The sequence below is a fragment of the Acanthochromis polyacanthus genome, chromosome 18 (assembly GCF_021347895.1).
Source record: "Acanthochromis polyacanthus isolate Apoly-LR-REF ecotype Palm Island chromosome 18, KAUST_Apoly_ChrSc, whole genome shotgun sequence".
In the NCBI taxonomy this organism is placed as follows: Eukaryota; Metazoa; Chordata; class Actinopteri; family Pomacentridae; genus Acanthochromis; species Acanthochromis polyacanthus.
The window spans coordinates 2,420,045-2,438,163 of NC_067130.1; the positions used below are offsets into that span (position 1 = coordinate 2,420,045).

At 39.4% G+C, this 18,119-nt stretch overlaps 2 protein-coding genes across 2 annotated transcripts in view; one reads left to right on the forward strand and one right to left on the reverse strand.

Annotated features, from left to right (window-relative positions):
- The window catches only part of snx30 (sorting nexin family member 30), a 21,483-nt gene extending 8,085 nt beyond the window's left edge, over positions 1-13,398 (reverse strand). Inside the window, exons 1-5 of the mRNA XM_022214154.2 lie at positions 13,091-13,398; positions 8,381-8,596; positions 3,694-3,804; positions 3,447-3,605; positions 2,698-2,887 (exon numbers count right to left, since the gene is read on the reverse strand). Of these exons, the coding sequence (XP_022069846.2) occupies positions 2,698-2,887; positions 3,447-3,605; positions 3,694-3,804; positions 8,381-8,596; positions 13,091-13,225 (811 nt within the window). The 5' untranslated portion in view covers positions 13,226-13,398. The remainder of the gene's footprint in view (positions 1-2,697; positions 2,888-3,446; positions 3,606-3,693; positions 3,805-8,380; positions 8,597-13,090) is intronic.
- A 1,225-nt stretch (positions 13,399-14,623) lies between these two features.
- LOC110965209 (ints3 and nabp interacting protein) lies at positions 14,624-18,099 on the forward strand. Its single transcript, XM_022214150.2, has 4 exons — positions 14,624-14,960; positions 15,879-15,975; positions 16,259-16,346; positions 17,666-18,099. The coding sequence occupies exons 1-4, from the start codon at positions 14,936-14,938 to the stop codon at positions 17,762-17,764; spliced, it is 309 nt and encodes a 102-aa protein (XP_022069842.1). The 5' UTR covers positions 14,624-14,935; the 3' UTR covers positions 17,765-18,099.
- Positions 18,100-18,119: the final 20 nt, after the last annotated feature.

Sequence of the window (18,119 nt, forward strand, 5' to 3'; positions counted from 1 at the left end):
CGAATAACGCCAGAAACGACGACACTGGGGGAACAAATGACAGCTAAATTTTCTCTCTTGCCTCACAGGGATCGGTGTGTTCAGCTGCACCGTCTATATTTGTAAATTACACATGAGAGAGGGTGATGGCCAAACGGCAGCCTGCTGAGTCCAGCTCACAGCGTTTAGGTTTGGTGAACTCTGTCAGCTCACAGGCCGTCATTATCTACAACTAGCAGAGTTTCCATTTTATCTCAGCCGACATGGAAACGAGGTTGCAGCACATCCACAACCCTGAGCAGATGGTGACAGGGAGCGTTTCACACCGCGACAGATGAGAGGCGTTTACAGAGCTGCTTGTCATGCATGAGTTAGGCCTGCAGCTATCAACCACTCAGCCTCAAGGCCCAAAGGTCTGTGAGCTCCAAACAAACAACCTCTGCAGTCGATACGGCAGATAACACTCCTACAAGCTGCTGCTACGTAACCTGGATAAAGACCGAACCGCTGCACATGACAGGAGCTGACCAGACACTACAGCAAACAGAAGAATTACTGAGCCAAGAGGGAGAGAATAAGAAGCAACAGCACAACAGTGTTTCTGAATGTTTTTCCTTGTGCCTAAAACTTAGCCTAGCCACGCTAGACAACCCATGGCGAATTTAATTCTCTGCCAGGGTGGGTCTAGTTACCCTCCATAAGGCTCGAGGCTGGATGCTCCTAAAACTGGCCGGACCAATCACCATGAAGTGTAGAGTCAGAAGGCGGGCGTAACTAAGTGACGACAGAGGCGTGACGATTCTGACAGAAACAACCGGAAACAATAAACAGTTATCTTTCCACTCGGCTTTGGCCACAGCCCTTAAAGATTTGAAGCTAAAATTCAACTTGAAAGATAAACAAAGGACGGCACTGAAGTGTTTCATTGAGAAGAAAGACGTATTTGGACTTATGCCGACGGGATATGGCAAATCCTTAATATACCAGTTGACTCCGCTGGTTGGGAAGCTAATGGGACTTAGCCACAATCCGCCGGCGCTCGAGGAACTACGTCAGCCTAGTCGTTGCACTGATTGGTTGTATACCTACCCAACTGCTGCAGAGTGATTTGATAGACAACCTTTTAGCCCGCCTCCCTCCCTGTCGAGCGGCCCTAGACCCTTGTACCTCCAGAACATGGGTCTAGCGCGGCTAGGCTACCTAAAACACGTTTAAAAGAAGAAACTACGAAGATGTTGATCAGTTCAGTCAGTGAAAGTGCTCATAAATAACAGAATTAGTAAATGGAAGCTCAAACAAATCTTCCTTTATTTTATTGGTTTACAGCTTATTGTGCTGAAATGATTCAGATGTTTATTTACCTTTTTAAACTGATTTACAATTAATTCTGTTGAGTTCCTACAAAGTTTAGATTGAATCGATGCAGTTTTACGTGATCTATACAGTGACAGTTTTTTGTTACTCCTTTCATTAAACAGTTTCCTCATTTATTGAATGTAGTAATCACTCTGCGTTTTGCCAAATTACGGTTTAGCAAATCATAAAATATGTAACTTTGGATATAGGAGGTGATGTTATTAAATGATGAGACGAAAGCTGTAGTTATATTTTAGTTCTTTGCAACTCTTTGCTCACTGATCAGTCGATACACATACATGGTCCAGATGTGCACAGACTTTTAACTAACAGCCACTTCCTGAAAACTCAAATTCTGGCTTCCTCCTTGTGTGACAGTCACACTTTTAATGCAGTAAAGCTTCATCACATGTTAAATCTACAGCCCAAAATACTCGATTCAAGATTGACCTGAAGAAAAAAATCACATTCAAATCAAATCATAACCTGTCAGAAAAAAAAACGGTAGATTAGAGAAACATCTTTCATCTCTTTCTCGCATGTTTCCTGTCAGTATTCTGACCTCATCATTATCTCTACGCACTTTTTTAAACTCCAAACCACAGAATATTTGATTTTAGTATTTCCTGGCAATATATTTGCACCTTATATTAAGTTGTGCATAATAATTAAGCAGCTTCATTACCTCAGGAAAGATGAGCCAAAAAAAAAAAAGATTGAACTGCAATCTAAAATTGTAAAATCTTTCAAATCAATGGAGCACTATTGAAATAGGCAAAGTACTGAGGCGGTACAAGCAGGCAATCAAAATCTTGTTGCAAATAGTCAAAAAGGCACAAATTGCAAAAGAACTTGAAAAAATAAACGTGTAAATTGCCAGGAGCCCATTATCCTGCAGTGCTACCTCATTCCACCAGGAGTGTCCAGAAGCAGAGGGAGTCAGGAGGCATGGAAAGGTCAAGAAGGCCAAAGCATGAGCATCTGTGAGTTAAACTGACAAGCTGAAGAGTCAACATTTGGCCAAGAAACAGCTGACAGATGATGAGAGAGTGATTTGACGGATGGGTCTGTGGCTACAGGGCCAGAAAGAAGGAGTGTTGGTACGTGGTGCTATAATGAAGGATAAACTTGAAGATGGACCAAAAATCAGCTCTATAAGAGTTCAACAACAATCTGGATTAACTCTGAGGACTGCATTTATGTATACAGTGAGTCCTGAGGTTGAGAATCTGCCAAACATGCTGACAAGCGTTCAATAAAGGCAAAAGTGCACCCAAAAAAATCTTTTAAAAAGGAAGATAAGGAGGAATAACGAGCCTCTGACTGACTCAGGTAATCTGATATCCTCCATCAGTCCGATACCTGACTGCTCTTTTAGGATCCTCTGAGCGATGCGGTCGATGGTTCCCAACTTCTGGGTGAAGGTATCCAAGTATTCCCCCATCGCACAGAACTCCGGCGGCCGTGCCCTCAGCTTGTAGCCTCCGGCCACATGCTTCACCGATTCGCCCACTTTGGTCAGCAGGGCCAGACCCTGACGTTTGTTCAGGTCCTGCAAACAACAAGATGTCATGAGTCCCTCTAGCAGCAACACACAGCCATGAATACCTAAACATTCATCCAGCACATCAATTAAAGACGACAGCGACCCATTCTTCCCTCTACCTGCATGCTTAGAGGACCTCACAGCTGCTTCTGTTAATGTTTTATCACCTGTTTTACATTGAGGATCTTACACTGATCTTGTGAGCTTCTGTTCTGCTCCTTTAATCTGAGTCCAATTATTTTACTGCTGCAACAACCTCATTTCCCCACAGGGATCAATAAAGTCCTGTCATGTGTCTCAGCTACTTAGAGGAAATATGTGGCTGATGTGGAGAAAAGACACACAAACAAGAAAGGAAGCTGCAGTTTGCGATTATGCATTTAACTGAAAAATCACTGCTCAGATCAATCTTTTCATTTTCACTGGATGCATCGCTGTTTAAGATTCTGCATTTTAGCATTTTCAAGTTTTATTTCTTGTCGTCCACTCGTATATCAGTGGGACTGCTTGAATTTACGGCTCTCTGTAGCTGTTTTATTGGCCTTTTAGCCGGCTGTTGTCTCACCTTGACAGACAGGAAGGCGTTTAGATGCGGGTTGAAGGAGAGGACGGGGTGGTCGGCCACCCGTTTGAGGAACTTGTCCAGAGCTTTCATCCTCGTCTCCACGAACTCCTCTGAAAAACGATCCACCACGCCCTTCATCACAAACTTCTCTGGCAGCGGCTGGAGAGGAGGAGAGGGGAATATAAGATGAGGTGTTTTCTCATTAGAAAGTGGAACAGCGGGCTGAAGCGAGGCAGGTGTGACCTACAGGGATGAGGTGAGTGGGCTGGCTGTCCTCCAGCTTGATCCTCAGCCAGTCGAAGTCCTGGTAACGCCGCCGCACGCAGTACTCTGGCAGGTCGAACTCTATCCGTGTAGTCTGCAGGAAAACACACATCTGTTATGGTAGTCAGAAATGCATACTAAACAACCATTTCTAACCTGTGATTTAGCACAGCCCTGAAGAGCGTAACTGGGTGTTTGTAGTTTTCTTTGTAACTGAGAATGAAACATGTAGAAATCCATTTTTCTGATAATCGAAGCAACAGATGTCGATTCTCAGCAGTGGCTGAGCGAAACTGACAACTGTACTTTTACACAAAGTTTGTGAGTTTTTACCGCCCGGCAAAACTGCGTTTTCCGGAAGGTGTTGTTTTCAGTTGCATGGTCTTGCTTGCTTGCTTGTTTGTCTGTAACAATTTGGTTTCCGCGCGATAACTCGATAAAATATTGATGTAGCCTCACCATATTTGGTACACAAGTCTACCATAATAAGACACAGGTCAAGTTCGCATTTGGTGACCGTGACCTCGTTTTCAAGGTCACAGGGGTCATCTTTGTCGCCGGGCGGTCCAAGTTTGGTAAAACTTCTTGTATTTTAATGCTTTACTTTTATTTAACTTGCAACAAACTGAATAAAAATGTGTTTTCCAAACTTTATGCTCAGTTCACAGTAATAATATTTGGATTCCTGATGTAAAATTCCTCTGAAAACTCATCTCTTCTTGCTTCCTGTGCAAATATTCATCTACCCCATTACCTGCTGCAGCTCGAGCACACCAGCTCACCTTCGATTCTGTAAAACTACTTGGGTCGATCTATAATTGAAGGATTTTTGAAGTCCATGGGATACATCCTGCATGTATATTTACAAAATAATGTTTTTTATGTTCATTATGATCATGTCTTTACAAATTCCATAACTATATATCATGGAAACAATCACTTATTAATAAAAAATGACTGGATATCACTAAATTGTCAACTAAATAACGTCTGTATTTAACACCAACCACCTTCTAATGAGCTAAACAACAATAAAATGAGCTGATTCACAAATAGTTTGGATTGTGTTCTTTTTACCAAGGTGAGATAATCATGACAGATATTTATTTTTCCTGCAATATATCAAATTTTATATGGAAAATAAATTGTATTTGTGAAATCACTTTCCACTAAGTTCCCCGTTACAAAAACACGTCTCAAGGTAGAATGTTAATTCCAGATCACATGACCTGTCCAGGTTTACTAAAATATCTTTAGAAATAACTTTCAACTTCAATTTGAATCAATTCTATATATAATATTTAGAAGAATCTTTCACTAAAAATGCCATATTGTGTTCGATTATGTTGATTTTAGGCCTGAAAACAGCAAAAATGTGAAGTACGATACAAAAAAGGTCCAGCAATTACATATTAACCTGATTAATGGTGCGTACTGGGGCTTAATGGGTTTGTTAATCAGTAACAAAGAATGATGGATCACCTTTACAGCATTAGCATAAGTTAATTTAAGAGTTTTATTTCTTCATGATTAGCTTTCATTACTGTATAAACTACCTAATAAATGTATGAGCAGGCATTAGCACACGGCAGCATTAGACTAGAGGTCTGTTGATCTCAGGATGTTTAGGGTTTTTATAAAAGCTTAACAGACCTTCAAATAGAGCTGACAGCGTGCACACAGGCTCTCTCTCTGGCAGTAAAGTGTTAAAAGCATCTCCCCCCTACCGCATGCTCTCCATTAACACTTTGAGTTCATATCAGGCTGCGATATTTGTCGTCTGAGCCAAAGCACATAGCAACTGTCGTCATGACGCCACTCGGCGGCTCCTGGCAGTGTCTCCCTCTGAATTTGTTTCTTTCATTACGCGACTGGAAGGCCTCAAAAGCTCCGATTCAGTTCTTTCAGGCTGATTAGTGGCCGAGCGGTCCGGCAAAAGATCCAGCTGGTAAACAGAAGTTCCTCCTTGGAATATCTGCTGTTTTTTATTAACAGGAAGATTAACGGGTAAGCGCTTTCCTAACTGGCATCTCATCTACTCCATCATCTCTGTGGATTAGCATCAAATGTTCCCTCATACTAAAAGAGGAGGGATGCTATATCTTCACACATTCAGTACATCATAACTCCCCAAGCTTTACAGCTGCTTCAACAGTTCATAAACAAAAGACAAACTGGAATTAGCAATGCGCGAAAATATCGGCCCGCCAACATTATCAGCCCGATATTGGCATAAAAATGTAATATCGGTCAATATCGTTATTGTTTTTTTGCCCATCATGAAAACCAATAAAATAATGTCTGGATTTCACTGACTGTTTTCAAAATTGTACAGTATAATTGCCACATTGTAATAAACCCATGGAGACAGGGACAGTGTGAACTGTTGCTTGAGACAATTTTGTTTTAAAAAAAAAGCATTTTTTCCATAACTTAAGTTGAAGTAGTTTTCTTATTTTGCACAAAGTTTCCATGTGAAAGCCGTGCTGCATCTGAGAATGCATCCAATGGAGCATCACAATAAGATCAGGCATGATAAAAAAAATATCCTTTCTCTGCAACCAAAAAGTCAGAAAATGCTAATATCTGTACATTTATGTGCATTTTTAACACAGAGATAATCATGACAAAGGTTGTCTCAGTGCCTCGGGTCAACATGTGTGTTAGTTCAACACATCTGGGTCAGACATACTGGTTACAAACAACAAAGTTATTACTCCAGATTTCACTTGTGGCAACGACAAAAAATGCAAACGAGGATGATTGTAAGAAATGCATTAGTACTCCTGAATATTTCTCCACATATATTTTTGAGTCTGTTGTTCTCTTCTGCCAGTCTTTGCTCTCTCCTCCTTTAGCTTCTCGTCAGACAGTGGAGGCAGATGGTTCTGCCGGAAGTTCTTTCCTAATAAAAAGGAGGATTTTACCTGCTCAAAGGGACACATCTGGATTTGTTAGGTTTATATCTACAGTAAAATATACCAGCACCATCTGCTGCCTCATACCTAAAACTGTTTACACTTAAGAAAGTCCTGTTTTATGTCTGGATCTGTGGCGTGTTTCTCAGCTTTACATGTAATCCTGAGGCTGAACAAGTGTGTAAAGTGCATTTCCCTCCAGATAAAACATTAGCATAGCTGATCATTGGAGGATTTTAAATCCTCTTAATGTTTACATTCCTGTTGGAGGGCTCTTCTCTTTCTGTCTTTCCTTCTCTTTGCCTTTAATTCTACAAACACCCCACTGCTATCAGTCAAACCTCTACAGGGTACCTTTGACTTACACTCTCCTTCCTGGTACTTTTGTGTCTTTTGTCCCATTAAATATTCATTTGGTGTTTTAACGTTACAGCAGGGCCTTTTACACGGAAGCAGGAAGCTCCTGGAGCAGCTGCTATAATGCTTTGCAGGCCAACTTACTGGAAAATTCCTCTTAGACAGAAGTGACAAACACAGAGTGAAGACAATGATATAAAACTGAATCTAAAAGTTCCACAGTCTACAACTCCTAACTCTTCATATCAATCTTGGACTGAACACGCCATAAAAAAGAACGTCTGAACAAAGCAAACAGAAAAATAAGGGGAAATCTGAGAACTAAATATTCACTATGATAGATTAACCATCTCCAAGTTGACTGGTAGGTGAAAAAAAATACAATGACCGTATTTCTACGAGATAGAAGCTTAATTTAATATCATGCTCATTTCCACCTCTGTATTTTTATTCACTACAGTAGTTTTGCATCCTGTTTCTATAAGCCCCGCCTCCCCTAAAACCTCTTTCATCTGATTGGCTGACTTCTGGAAGCCTGCTGAGGGACGGCACCATGTGAGCGACCCTTCACCCTCCTGCTGACGTGGAGTTTCTGATATCAAACCAACTCAGTAACATTTTTTTTTTTTTGGTTCTTGACTATAAATGGTAACTTCTCAAATCCATCCCAGAATTTGAAAGTGGACTGCATGAATATTCATGACTGATAATTACAGCAGAACATCTGTGTTTGGTAATCATTACTGCTTATTGTGTAACATAGCGGTGGACTAAGTCTTTTAATGATGACCCATAGTTTTTCTGTAAATATCCATGCTAACAGCTGTAAGTGTGAGAAATGTGTTAAAATGTCACTGGAAGTTGAAAACATCGGCTGCCAAGAAAAACCAAAGGTAGAGTAGATAGTTAGAGGACTGTACGGAGAACATTAAATGCCTATAGAGGTGAACTATGTTAGGAGAATGTGCACATACAGAACATTAACCAAGAAGAGCATAGACACAGGCATTTAAAACTTCATATTCAGAGTCATCTGAAGCATGAGATGATTAATCTCTTCCAACATCCAACCTTCTAACATCATTGATGTTCCAGAGAAAAAACAAGGAAAGCATAATTCTTCCCCTTTAAACCCTTATCATCTAAATGGTAAATGGTAGTATTTATATAGCGCTTTTATCCAAAGCGCTTTACATTTCCCCATTCACACACTGATGGCGGAAGCTGCCATGCAAGGCGCTGACCACAACCCATCAGGAGCAATTAGGGGTTGGGTGTCTTGCTCAGGGACACCTCGACATGAGCACGACGGGCCGAGGATCGAACAGCAACCTTCCAGTTACAAGACGGCCACTCTACCCACTGGAAACCAGGCAGGAAGTGTTATGAACACACCTTGGTGGAGACTCTGTAGGTGATGTACGTCTCCATGGTGGACACGTGCTTCTTTGGGTCGTCGACGGTGACGAACAGATCTCTGGTTTCTGTGGAGGCGTAAGGATCTCGAGCGTCTCCGTCCAAGTCGTCCTCCAGCTGCAGCCGGTTGAAGAGCAGCGAGGCAGAGGCCGGACTCGACGTCTCGACCGGCGTGCCGTTGGTCAGCCCTGAATCCTGCGAGGACAGACGAGACATCAAGTTCAGTTCCAGCAGCGGGAAAAGCTGCAAACAAAGAGCTGGATAGATGGAGGGATTGTGATGCTGATGCAGTTGTTTCTCTCATCAATGGGGCTCTTGTTAACGCCCTGCATCTCCTGCATCGTCTTTCTAATTGAATGATGGATGAGTGGAGAGAAATGAAGCATTACTGGATGTATTCCCGCAGTCTTCATACAAAAAACACCGACAATGGTCAGTTAGACCAGCTGGAAACAGACTCAAAAACATTTTATAGCTTTTGAAAGGAGCTGCTCTGTTTTTTTGTGCCACAAAGATGAACACATTTACCCGTAGAGCACCCTTAAAATAACATACAGAGGTCTTTGGAACGTTAATCAGTACTATTAAAGATAAACACACAAACAGAAGTGATCAATATTAATACCAAACCTGTGTAGAACTATTAATAAACCCTTTGAAGAGCTTTGAAAGCTGCATCAGTGTAAAATACCTGTCTGACACTTTCTGACAGACTTTTCAGTGATTTAACGCTTTCTGTCACAAGGAATAGAAAACACACAACCAATATATTCAGAAGGCTCAATCCAAACACACAAAAGGTGCTAAAAACGGCAATAAAAAGGCAAATATAAGTGGACAGAAATGAAGAGAGCAACTTGTGGATTTGGACACAAAAAATGGGATTGCGGTCGATTTTCTTCTTCTAGATGATTTTTAATTCTATTAATTTATTCCAAAGTACATAAAAAAACAATGTAAATAAAGAAAATAAAGATTAAAACAACAGATAAATGTATCACAGATTCATTTGACAAACGGCAGAGACGGCGGGCGACAGAATGTTAAGTTTAAACGGTGACCAAAATCTAAACACTGCAGCAGAGACGAAGGGAAAACTGTGAGGCAGCGGCGCTCTGAAAATAAAACCAGAAAACAAATCTCTGGCTACAACTTCGTCTGAACGTCCGACAACACTTCTGACATCTTTCCTCACACGAGGAAGAATCTACTTTCTTCCTGAAACAGATGAAAGGACCGAAGCTAATGTTCAACCTTAATCACTTTTCCTTTAAAAACTTTCCGATTGGGTCAGCGTCATGAGAAGTGCTGCCCTTCGGCCTCTTCTCTCTCTCTGCACACAGAAAAACGCACACAGGCTGCTGACATTGTGAGTGTCCTCTTTTACACTGTGCTGCTAACCTGCTCTGGTAATCACAGTTCACATAATTGCATTGCGTTGCATCATTACGTCAGTGTGAACGAACAGCCGGGCCACGGAAACTGAAAATATCACGCTTATCTGATGCTAACAGATCAGGACAGTAGCAGACATTTGGAAGAAAAAGTTAGTTAGAAAAAAACTACAAACACAAAAATGGTTGGATTCTGTTTAGTAAGCTATAACAGTGTGTCTGAATGGAGGAAGAATTGTTTGTGTATTATTTATTCCTGTGCTTTTCCTGCTGTGACGTGTCAAAATGACGCCAACATTTACCGGCAGGTTAGATCTAAAAACTGGGTGCAAACACTGAAAGCCAGAACCACATTTATACTGTCAGTCAGAAATGTTTTCATTAATCATGAACTGCAAACTTTCAAAAACATCCGTGTAAACATAAACTCCTGTTTCCTTACTGCAAGTTAAGAAACTGTTTGTGGAAGGGCTACGTCATGATTTGCTTGTCAAAACGACACCGCGTTCATCAAAATAGTATGAATTCTGTCCATAAGTAAGTTCAGCTGAATTTACCTGATGGAACTGCATGTTTTTTTAAAGATAGCATGTCTTTGAAACCCGCTTGCAGATTTTGGGGTTCAGCTTAGCATCATTAGCATCTAGTCAGGCATTAAGTACAACTTTATTTCATTAAATCATCTCAAACCCAACCAAAATAAACCAAAATTTTGCCTAAAGTAAGAGAGAAAACATGCATTAGTAATTTAAATGAACCAATCCTTTAAAACAGTTAAACAAACATAAATTAAATGTAAAGAAACCGACATATTTACAGGTGGTGCGACACTGACCTGAGTCCTATGTGGAGCTTATCTGTAGAAATAGTTATTTATGTGACATTATGACAATAATAATAATAACAGAATGAGTCTGTGAGGCAATTAGACTGCCTTTTTCTAGAAACACACAGTAGTCTGGAAGTTTGCGACCACTAAATCACAAATGCTGCAGTTTAGAATCTGTCATGCAGTGCAGAGCATAAACTGTGCTGCCAGTGGTTTTATGAATTTTTTATGAATTCTCGTTGTGTGACAGTCACACTTTAAACGGTGTCACATGTTTGAAATCACACACTCAATACTCAACTGAAACTCGACTTTCATAAAAATGTTCACACATTACAACTCCAGCTGCAGGATAAAAAGTCCCACGCTGGTTTGTTTTTGTCTTAGTAAATGCAGTTGTTTGCTCAAAACATAGAAGAAAAAAACATGAAGCTGTTAGGAAATGCTTTAAGAAAATTCTACACATGAATCTGGAACATTCTGACTTCTGTTCCTCCAAACTTTTATTAAAAAGTGTTGACAAACGGAACCACAATCATCACGTCTGACCCTGTGTAAAGCAACACTAAAAACGCTGCAAAGTAACCGAGCTGGAATTACAGCATCTCTTATTGGCAATAATTAACTGCAGGACCAAAGTGTTTGCTCCTAGAAATAAAAGCTGACTTCTGTTTGAACAGAACAGCCAGGTTGATAAGGACGTCAAGTCACTTTTAGTTAAGATGAGACGCCTGTTTTCTAACCAAAACCTGTGCAAACTGGAGTCATATGCAGTTCAGTCAAAATAAGACAAGCTCAAATATGGAGATCATGGAGTGTTATTTATTGTGTGAATCCACTTTGAAAGATTAAACTGTATGTATATATAAGCATTAATCAGCTTACACACATAATTCAACACAAATCATCAGACATGCATCAGTGGGATCATTTAATCTTTTTTTTGCAGCTTTTCTTGTATTCAGGGCTGTTAATTATTGTTTTTTTTGTGGCTGTGCTGTAATAACAGGTTGGCCTGTTTAACTTTAGGATGTGACTGGTTCCTGTAGTGATGCTGAGGTTCAGCTTTTTAACCACAGCGTCAAAATTAACGCCTCCGACTCGACTCTAACCTCCAGCTATGAGCGCTAAAGGGATACAAATTAAGGTAACGATGAACAAACAAGACGGTGTTTTTTATCCGTTTCTGCACAAAGTTCCATCAGTTTGCTGCTTCTCAGTCTCTAAATCAGGGGTGTCCAACATGAGGCCCGTGGGCCAAAAGTGGTCCTCCAGAGGGTCCAATCCGGCCCTCAAAGTGTAAAACTTACAGAGAAGACATTAACTGCAGATTGTAAATTAGTAAAACTATAAATTTAAAATCATTTCTAGACCATGACAAGTTGTTCTGATCATAAAGTAAAATACTAGATTGCTCATTGTTCTTTTATTGTTTTGTGTCTTGTTTTTGCAATATTTTGTCTTGCTGTTGTTGTTTTTGGTCTTTTTTGTCTGATTTGTTGTTTGTCTCATTTTTTTGTCATTTTGTTTTTGTCTTTTTTTGTCAAATTGTTGTCATTTGTCCATTTTTTTTGCCACTTTCTAACTATTTTGTCAAGTTTTTTTGTCTCTTTTTTTGTTTGTTTCTTGTCATTTGTCTCATTTTTTTCTTGCTTTTATTGTTTTGTGTATTGTTTTTTGTAATATTTTGCTTTGTTTTTGTTGTTTGTCTTTTTTGGCAGATTTTTGTCATTTTGTGTTTCCTTTTTGTCTTACTTGTGTTTAATGTCTTATTTTGTCATCTTGTGTTTCCCTTTATTGCTTTGAGCATCATTTTTGTATTTTTTTTGTCTTGTTTGTGCTGTTTCTCTGTTTTTTGTTGTTTTGTTTCTCACATTTGTCATTTTTTTTGCATTGTTTGTGTCATTTATGTAATTTTTTGTCTCTTTTTTGTTTCGTTCTGTGTTTGTCTAATTGTTTGTCATTTTTTTCTTGCTTTTGTCGGTTTGTATCTCGTTCCTGTCATTTTGTGTCTCATTTTTGTAATATTTTGTCTTGTTTTTGTTGTTTTCTGTCTGACTTTTGTCGTTTTGATTGTATATATCGTTCAGTTCCAGATATCAGTAACTAAATGCTTTGAATTTAAGTTTCTTAAGAAATTTACGGTGGATCATAATGTTGTGTAAAAAGACAGTTCCTTAAATGTGAACATTTTTGCACTAAAATAAAGGAAACATTAGGAGTTGTGATTATTTATTGGTTATAATTATGTGATTTTGCTATTCAGGCCTACTTCAGATCAGATTGGGCTGAATGTGGAACCTGGACTAAGACCAGTTTGACACCCCTGGACTAAACACTGGTACCAGCCTGAGAACAGGTTAGTCGGTGGAGTTTACTTCGGCTAACCGTCCTCCCTCCATCTTCCGTTTGTTTTCTAATCGTTCTCCCTCCCTCCATCCTCCGTTGGCTTCCTCTCGGTCCTACCTTCTCCCCTCCGCCGCTGACGGTGACATCTGGCCCCGGGGAGAGCGTCTCCTCGGCGGCGGACAGCGGGTGGAGGATCTCCGTGATGGGCTTCTGCCCCGAGCTGGCCAGGCCTCTCGGAGCGCCGACACTCATCCCTGCGGAAGGCGGGAAGACGTGGCTGTGTGTCCCGTGGGGTAACGGCTGTCCGGTGGAGTCGGTGGAGGCGAAGGGAGGCTGTTTTTCTCCGTTCAGGGTCTCTCCGGTGGAGACGTTACACCAACTGTCAGCTGACTCTCACTGCGCAACTCCGGATGTTAAACAGCCAGAACCCGGATGTAAACACACGGGTCACGTGACAATAAGCGGCGAGTGGAACTACAAAGATCGTCTATTAAGAAGATGAATAGAAGGATGAGATTAGAATAGAATAGTGGTGTCAAAGTCACTTCGGTTCAGGTTAGTTCCGCATTCAGCCCAGTTTGATTTCTAGATAAAAACAAAAAAAAAGACAAAAAATTGGACAAAAAATTACAAATCAACAAAAAATGATGTAAACGACAAAAACAAGACAAAAAATTACAAAGATGAGACACAAAATGACAAAAATGAAATAAATGACACGAAACAAAAAAGAGGTAAAAAGCGACAAAAATGTTTCAAAGCAACAAAAAATCTGACAAAAAATGACATAACTGACACAAAGAAAAAATGACAACAGCTAAAAATAAAATGACAAAAAAATAGACAAACAACACAAGCGAGACGAAAACACAAAACAACTATGCTTAAAACAAGACAAAGCAAAACACAAAATGACAAAAATGAGACAAACACAAACAAGACAAAAAGGAAGTACAAAAACTCTGAGACAAGCAACAAAAGTTAAACAAAAAAAGACAAAAAAAACCCAACAAAAATAAGACAAAATATTCCAAAAATGAGACGCAAAATGACAAAAGAACAGTGAACAATATAGTATTTTAATTTATGATCAAAATAATTTGTCACGGTCTATAAATTATTTTAAATTTCTAGTTTTACAAATTTAAGGTTAATGTCTTCTCTGTTTGAAAGTCGGATTGGGTCCTCTAGCATGTTGGTTTTGGGCAAAAGTTATTGAAAAATTACCCCAAATGACCCAAAACTTGTTTAAAAAAAATCACACAAAGATCTCGAGAATTTATCGCAATGAGCACAGTCGAGAGAAAAGGTCAGTAGAGGCTGGAAACATGGACTCAAATATTGTCTAAAATGACAAAAACTCGTCCATAATTATTAAAAAATGAATCCAAAATTACTCACTTTGTGCAAAATGACAGACACCTACTCAACCGTACTGAAAATTAGTCAAAAATTTCCAGAAATTGGTCAAAAATGAACACATCCATATTCAAAATTATTCAAGTTATTCAAATTTGCCTTAAAGCATTAAAAAAAAATGTCCACAATGACTTAAAACCTGTGACATGAAGGTTTGCAGATGGTGGTAGAAAGGAGGATGACAGCTTTCACGTTCGTAGCTTCTAGATCGCCTGAAACAGGAACAAAGTGACACCTCTTCGTCTTTCCTCCTCTCTGACTGACGAACCGGTTACTGAAAGCAAAAAGCGACGAAACACGTTCAGACAACCGAGAGTTTAATCGTTATTTTAAATTTTCTGCTTCTGTTTCAGAGGTGTCCGTTTGCAAACAGAGTGTAATTTACTCTGTTCAGCTTTAACTTACATTTACGGTCGAGGAAGACTCCTGTCTGTCCTCATCCATCGGTGTTGTAACGTTAGCTGAAGGAAACAAACCGATACCGTTAATTTTATCGGTTCTGTTGTTTGTTGTCTTCGCCTTCCTCCTGCTGCCTTCACTGACATGGCTGCTAATCCTCCAGGACAAGGTAAATATGAGGTTTCTGGTGTAATAATGTTAATTTTGAAGTTCTTTGTGTTTATTTCCAGGGGCGCAGCTACAATCTCCGGATCCCCAGAACGCCTCCTGCTTTTGGCCCCCTTTGAGAAAATAACATTGAAACCAAATTAACATCCTCTTATTCACGCCAGGGTTAACATTCTCCATAATATTTTATCTGTGTGTGTTTTAAAACTCATTTCAGTTGCAAATCTAGTTATGAATGAGTGAATTATTAGTGAATTTCAAAAAAATAGAACATTGTGTAAAAGTGCATTTATTTTTTTTAATGAAAACTTTCATATATTTTATATTCTGTACACATGAGGTGGATATATAGAGCTTTGTTTAGTCTATCCAGTATCTTAAATCATTACAATCAATCACACAATAAAATATTACATTACAAAAATGATCCACATCAAAAATTAGTTCATTTATACACTCAAAACTTAACTTTCTCAATCAAAAATAATGTTCTATGCTAAATTATTAGTCCTCCAGTATGTGAATAAATGGAATTCTATTAATTCTGTCATATAATGTCGCATAGAATGCTCCTTATTTCTAATTTACCAGTTTTACCAAACAAAACTATGAACACAACGTGTTCATAGTTCAACTTCTTCCATTAGGGATGTACATTATTTACTTAAATAGATCAATGTCCTGGCAAAAATACAAGTATTTCAGTCATATACTGGTATTTTTGTGTGTAATCTTAGTCATTCTTTTTATTATTTATTCTTTTTATTATTTTATTATTTATTATCAATGGACGTCGTGAAACAACTAAATTCGTGTGCTGCCTTTTAGAAAAAGTGTCATTCTGAATGAAGAAATGTTAGATAATGTTCTGTCCTCAGATCTTTTTCTTTGTCTCTCGTTGTGATTTTCTTCCTCTCAGCCTTTCCCAACAAGGCCCGGGTTGCGATCCTGGCTGAGCTGGAGAAGGAGAGGAGGCGGCTGATCCAGAGTCAGTCCATGAACACTCCTGGAGCCAGGTAGGGAAAGTCTGAAGAACTGATGGTAGTTTGAATACCAAACCGAAAAATGGCTTTTAATTCAAACCGGGACAGGACGGGGTGGTCAAGTGTTATAATGTTATGTGTAAATCTTTTTTACAGCAGTCATTTTTCAGTTTGAAATCATCAGAACGGGGCCTCACCAGCACTGCACTGCCTGGAGTGATGAAAACACTCAAAGCAGAATCTCAGAAGTTTTCAAACCACATATTAACATAATAATCATCTATGTTTGGTCTCCTGTTTTTTTTTTATCTTGAAGCATCTCGCTTTCCAGACCGAGTCTGAAGGAGTTCAGGGACAACGCAGAGCAGCAGCACATCGCTGCTCAGCAGAAAGCCGCCCTGCAGGTGAGAATCAGAACCTCCATCATCACATCTATTTACACTTCCTTTACACAGAAACCTAACCCTAACACTCTGTGTCTCATGATGATGATTAGCTCGCCTTATTCACATCACAGTAGTACATAATGTTGTTTATAAAATATTTAGTTCGGTTTTTAGTCAGTGTTGGTGAGTTTTCATGTTTTAGAGCCATCCAGGCATATTTTTTATAAATCATAAAGAAAAGCTTCTGTCCTGAGACGTGTTTAAATACCAGCTTAATTATCAGAAAAACATCCTAAATCAGGGGTGTCAAACTCATCTTAGTTCAGGTTCCACATTCAGACCAGTTTGATCTTAAGAGGGCCGGACCAGTAAAAAAACAAACGCATATTAACCCGTAAAACACCAGATTTTTCCTTTGGTTTAGTGCAAAAAAGTATGTTATTTAAACGTTCTCATTTAATGAACAACACTTTATGAACAACCTGAAGTTTTAGAAGAAAAAGAAGTTCAATTTCATCAACATTCAGCCTCAGTTTATCGTTTCCATATTACAACTTCCAGATCACAGAGTGTCTACAAAAAGGAACACAACATTTAGTCATGATCAAAACAACAACAGCCGGAGGGAAAAGACAAAAAAACAAGACAAAATATTACAAAAATGAGACAAAAATGAAACGAACAACACTAAACAAAACAGAAAAGAGACAAAAACTTAGAAAAATGACACAAGCGAGACAAAAAAAACACAAAATGATGAATAAAGCGAAACACAAATTAAGAAAAATTTGACAAAAAATAGGAAACAAAACAACAAAAAGGGAACAAAATGACAAAAACAGGAGACAAAATATAGCAAAACTGAGAAACAAAAGAAGAATGAACAATCTAGTATTTTTTTTATGACCAAAACAACTTGTCAAGAAGTTATTTTATAGTTTTACTAATTTACAATCTGCAGTTAATGTCTTCTCTGTAATTCTTACACTTCGAGGGCCGGATTGGACCCTCTGGAGGACCGCTTTTGGCCCACGGGCCTCATGTTGGACACCCCTGTCTTAAATGAGAAAGTTTACGGATTAAACTCCTTGCTGTCTTATTTAACTTGTACAAAACCTTCATAAAACGCCAAACTAACGCTCTCCTTGTTGCTTCATGTTTATTTGTAGCCAGGCTAATTCTTCCCCTTTTTTCCAGTCTTTATGCTAAGCTAAGCTACGCAGTGGCTTTCTATTGAACGGGCAGATGTGTGATGTGTGTCTTGGTGATGATATTAAGCGGTGAACGTTGTGTAGAAGCTCCTCAGTAACACAAACCTCCACTGTTTCCTCCTGCAGCACGCTCACACACACTCATCAGGCTTCTTCATCACTCAGGACTCGTCTTTCGGTAACCTCATCCTCCCCGTCCTTCCTCGCCTGGAGCCCGATTCGTGACCTCCGACCTCCCCCCTGATCTCCCCCGCTGTGAGAAAACTCTGCTGCCCATCAGCCTCTCCCTGTGATTAATAGACGTGCTGTGAACCGTGTCAGGGGAGTGGGAATCTGTCGCTTTTACATTTTCCAGACTAACAAGCTGGCTGCTGATTTGGGGGAAGCTTTCCAAAGAGCTGGAAGACGGTGCCAAATAGTTATAAAACATCCTGATAAGTCGTCTGCAGGCTGAAGATCTCCATCATCTCCTTAAAACACACATTCTGTCAGGATTTTTTTTTACATTTCTGATTGTTTTGTATTGATCTCTGGGTAATAAAAGCGAAGCATTCAGTTGATTTTTAGTTTTTGTATTCTT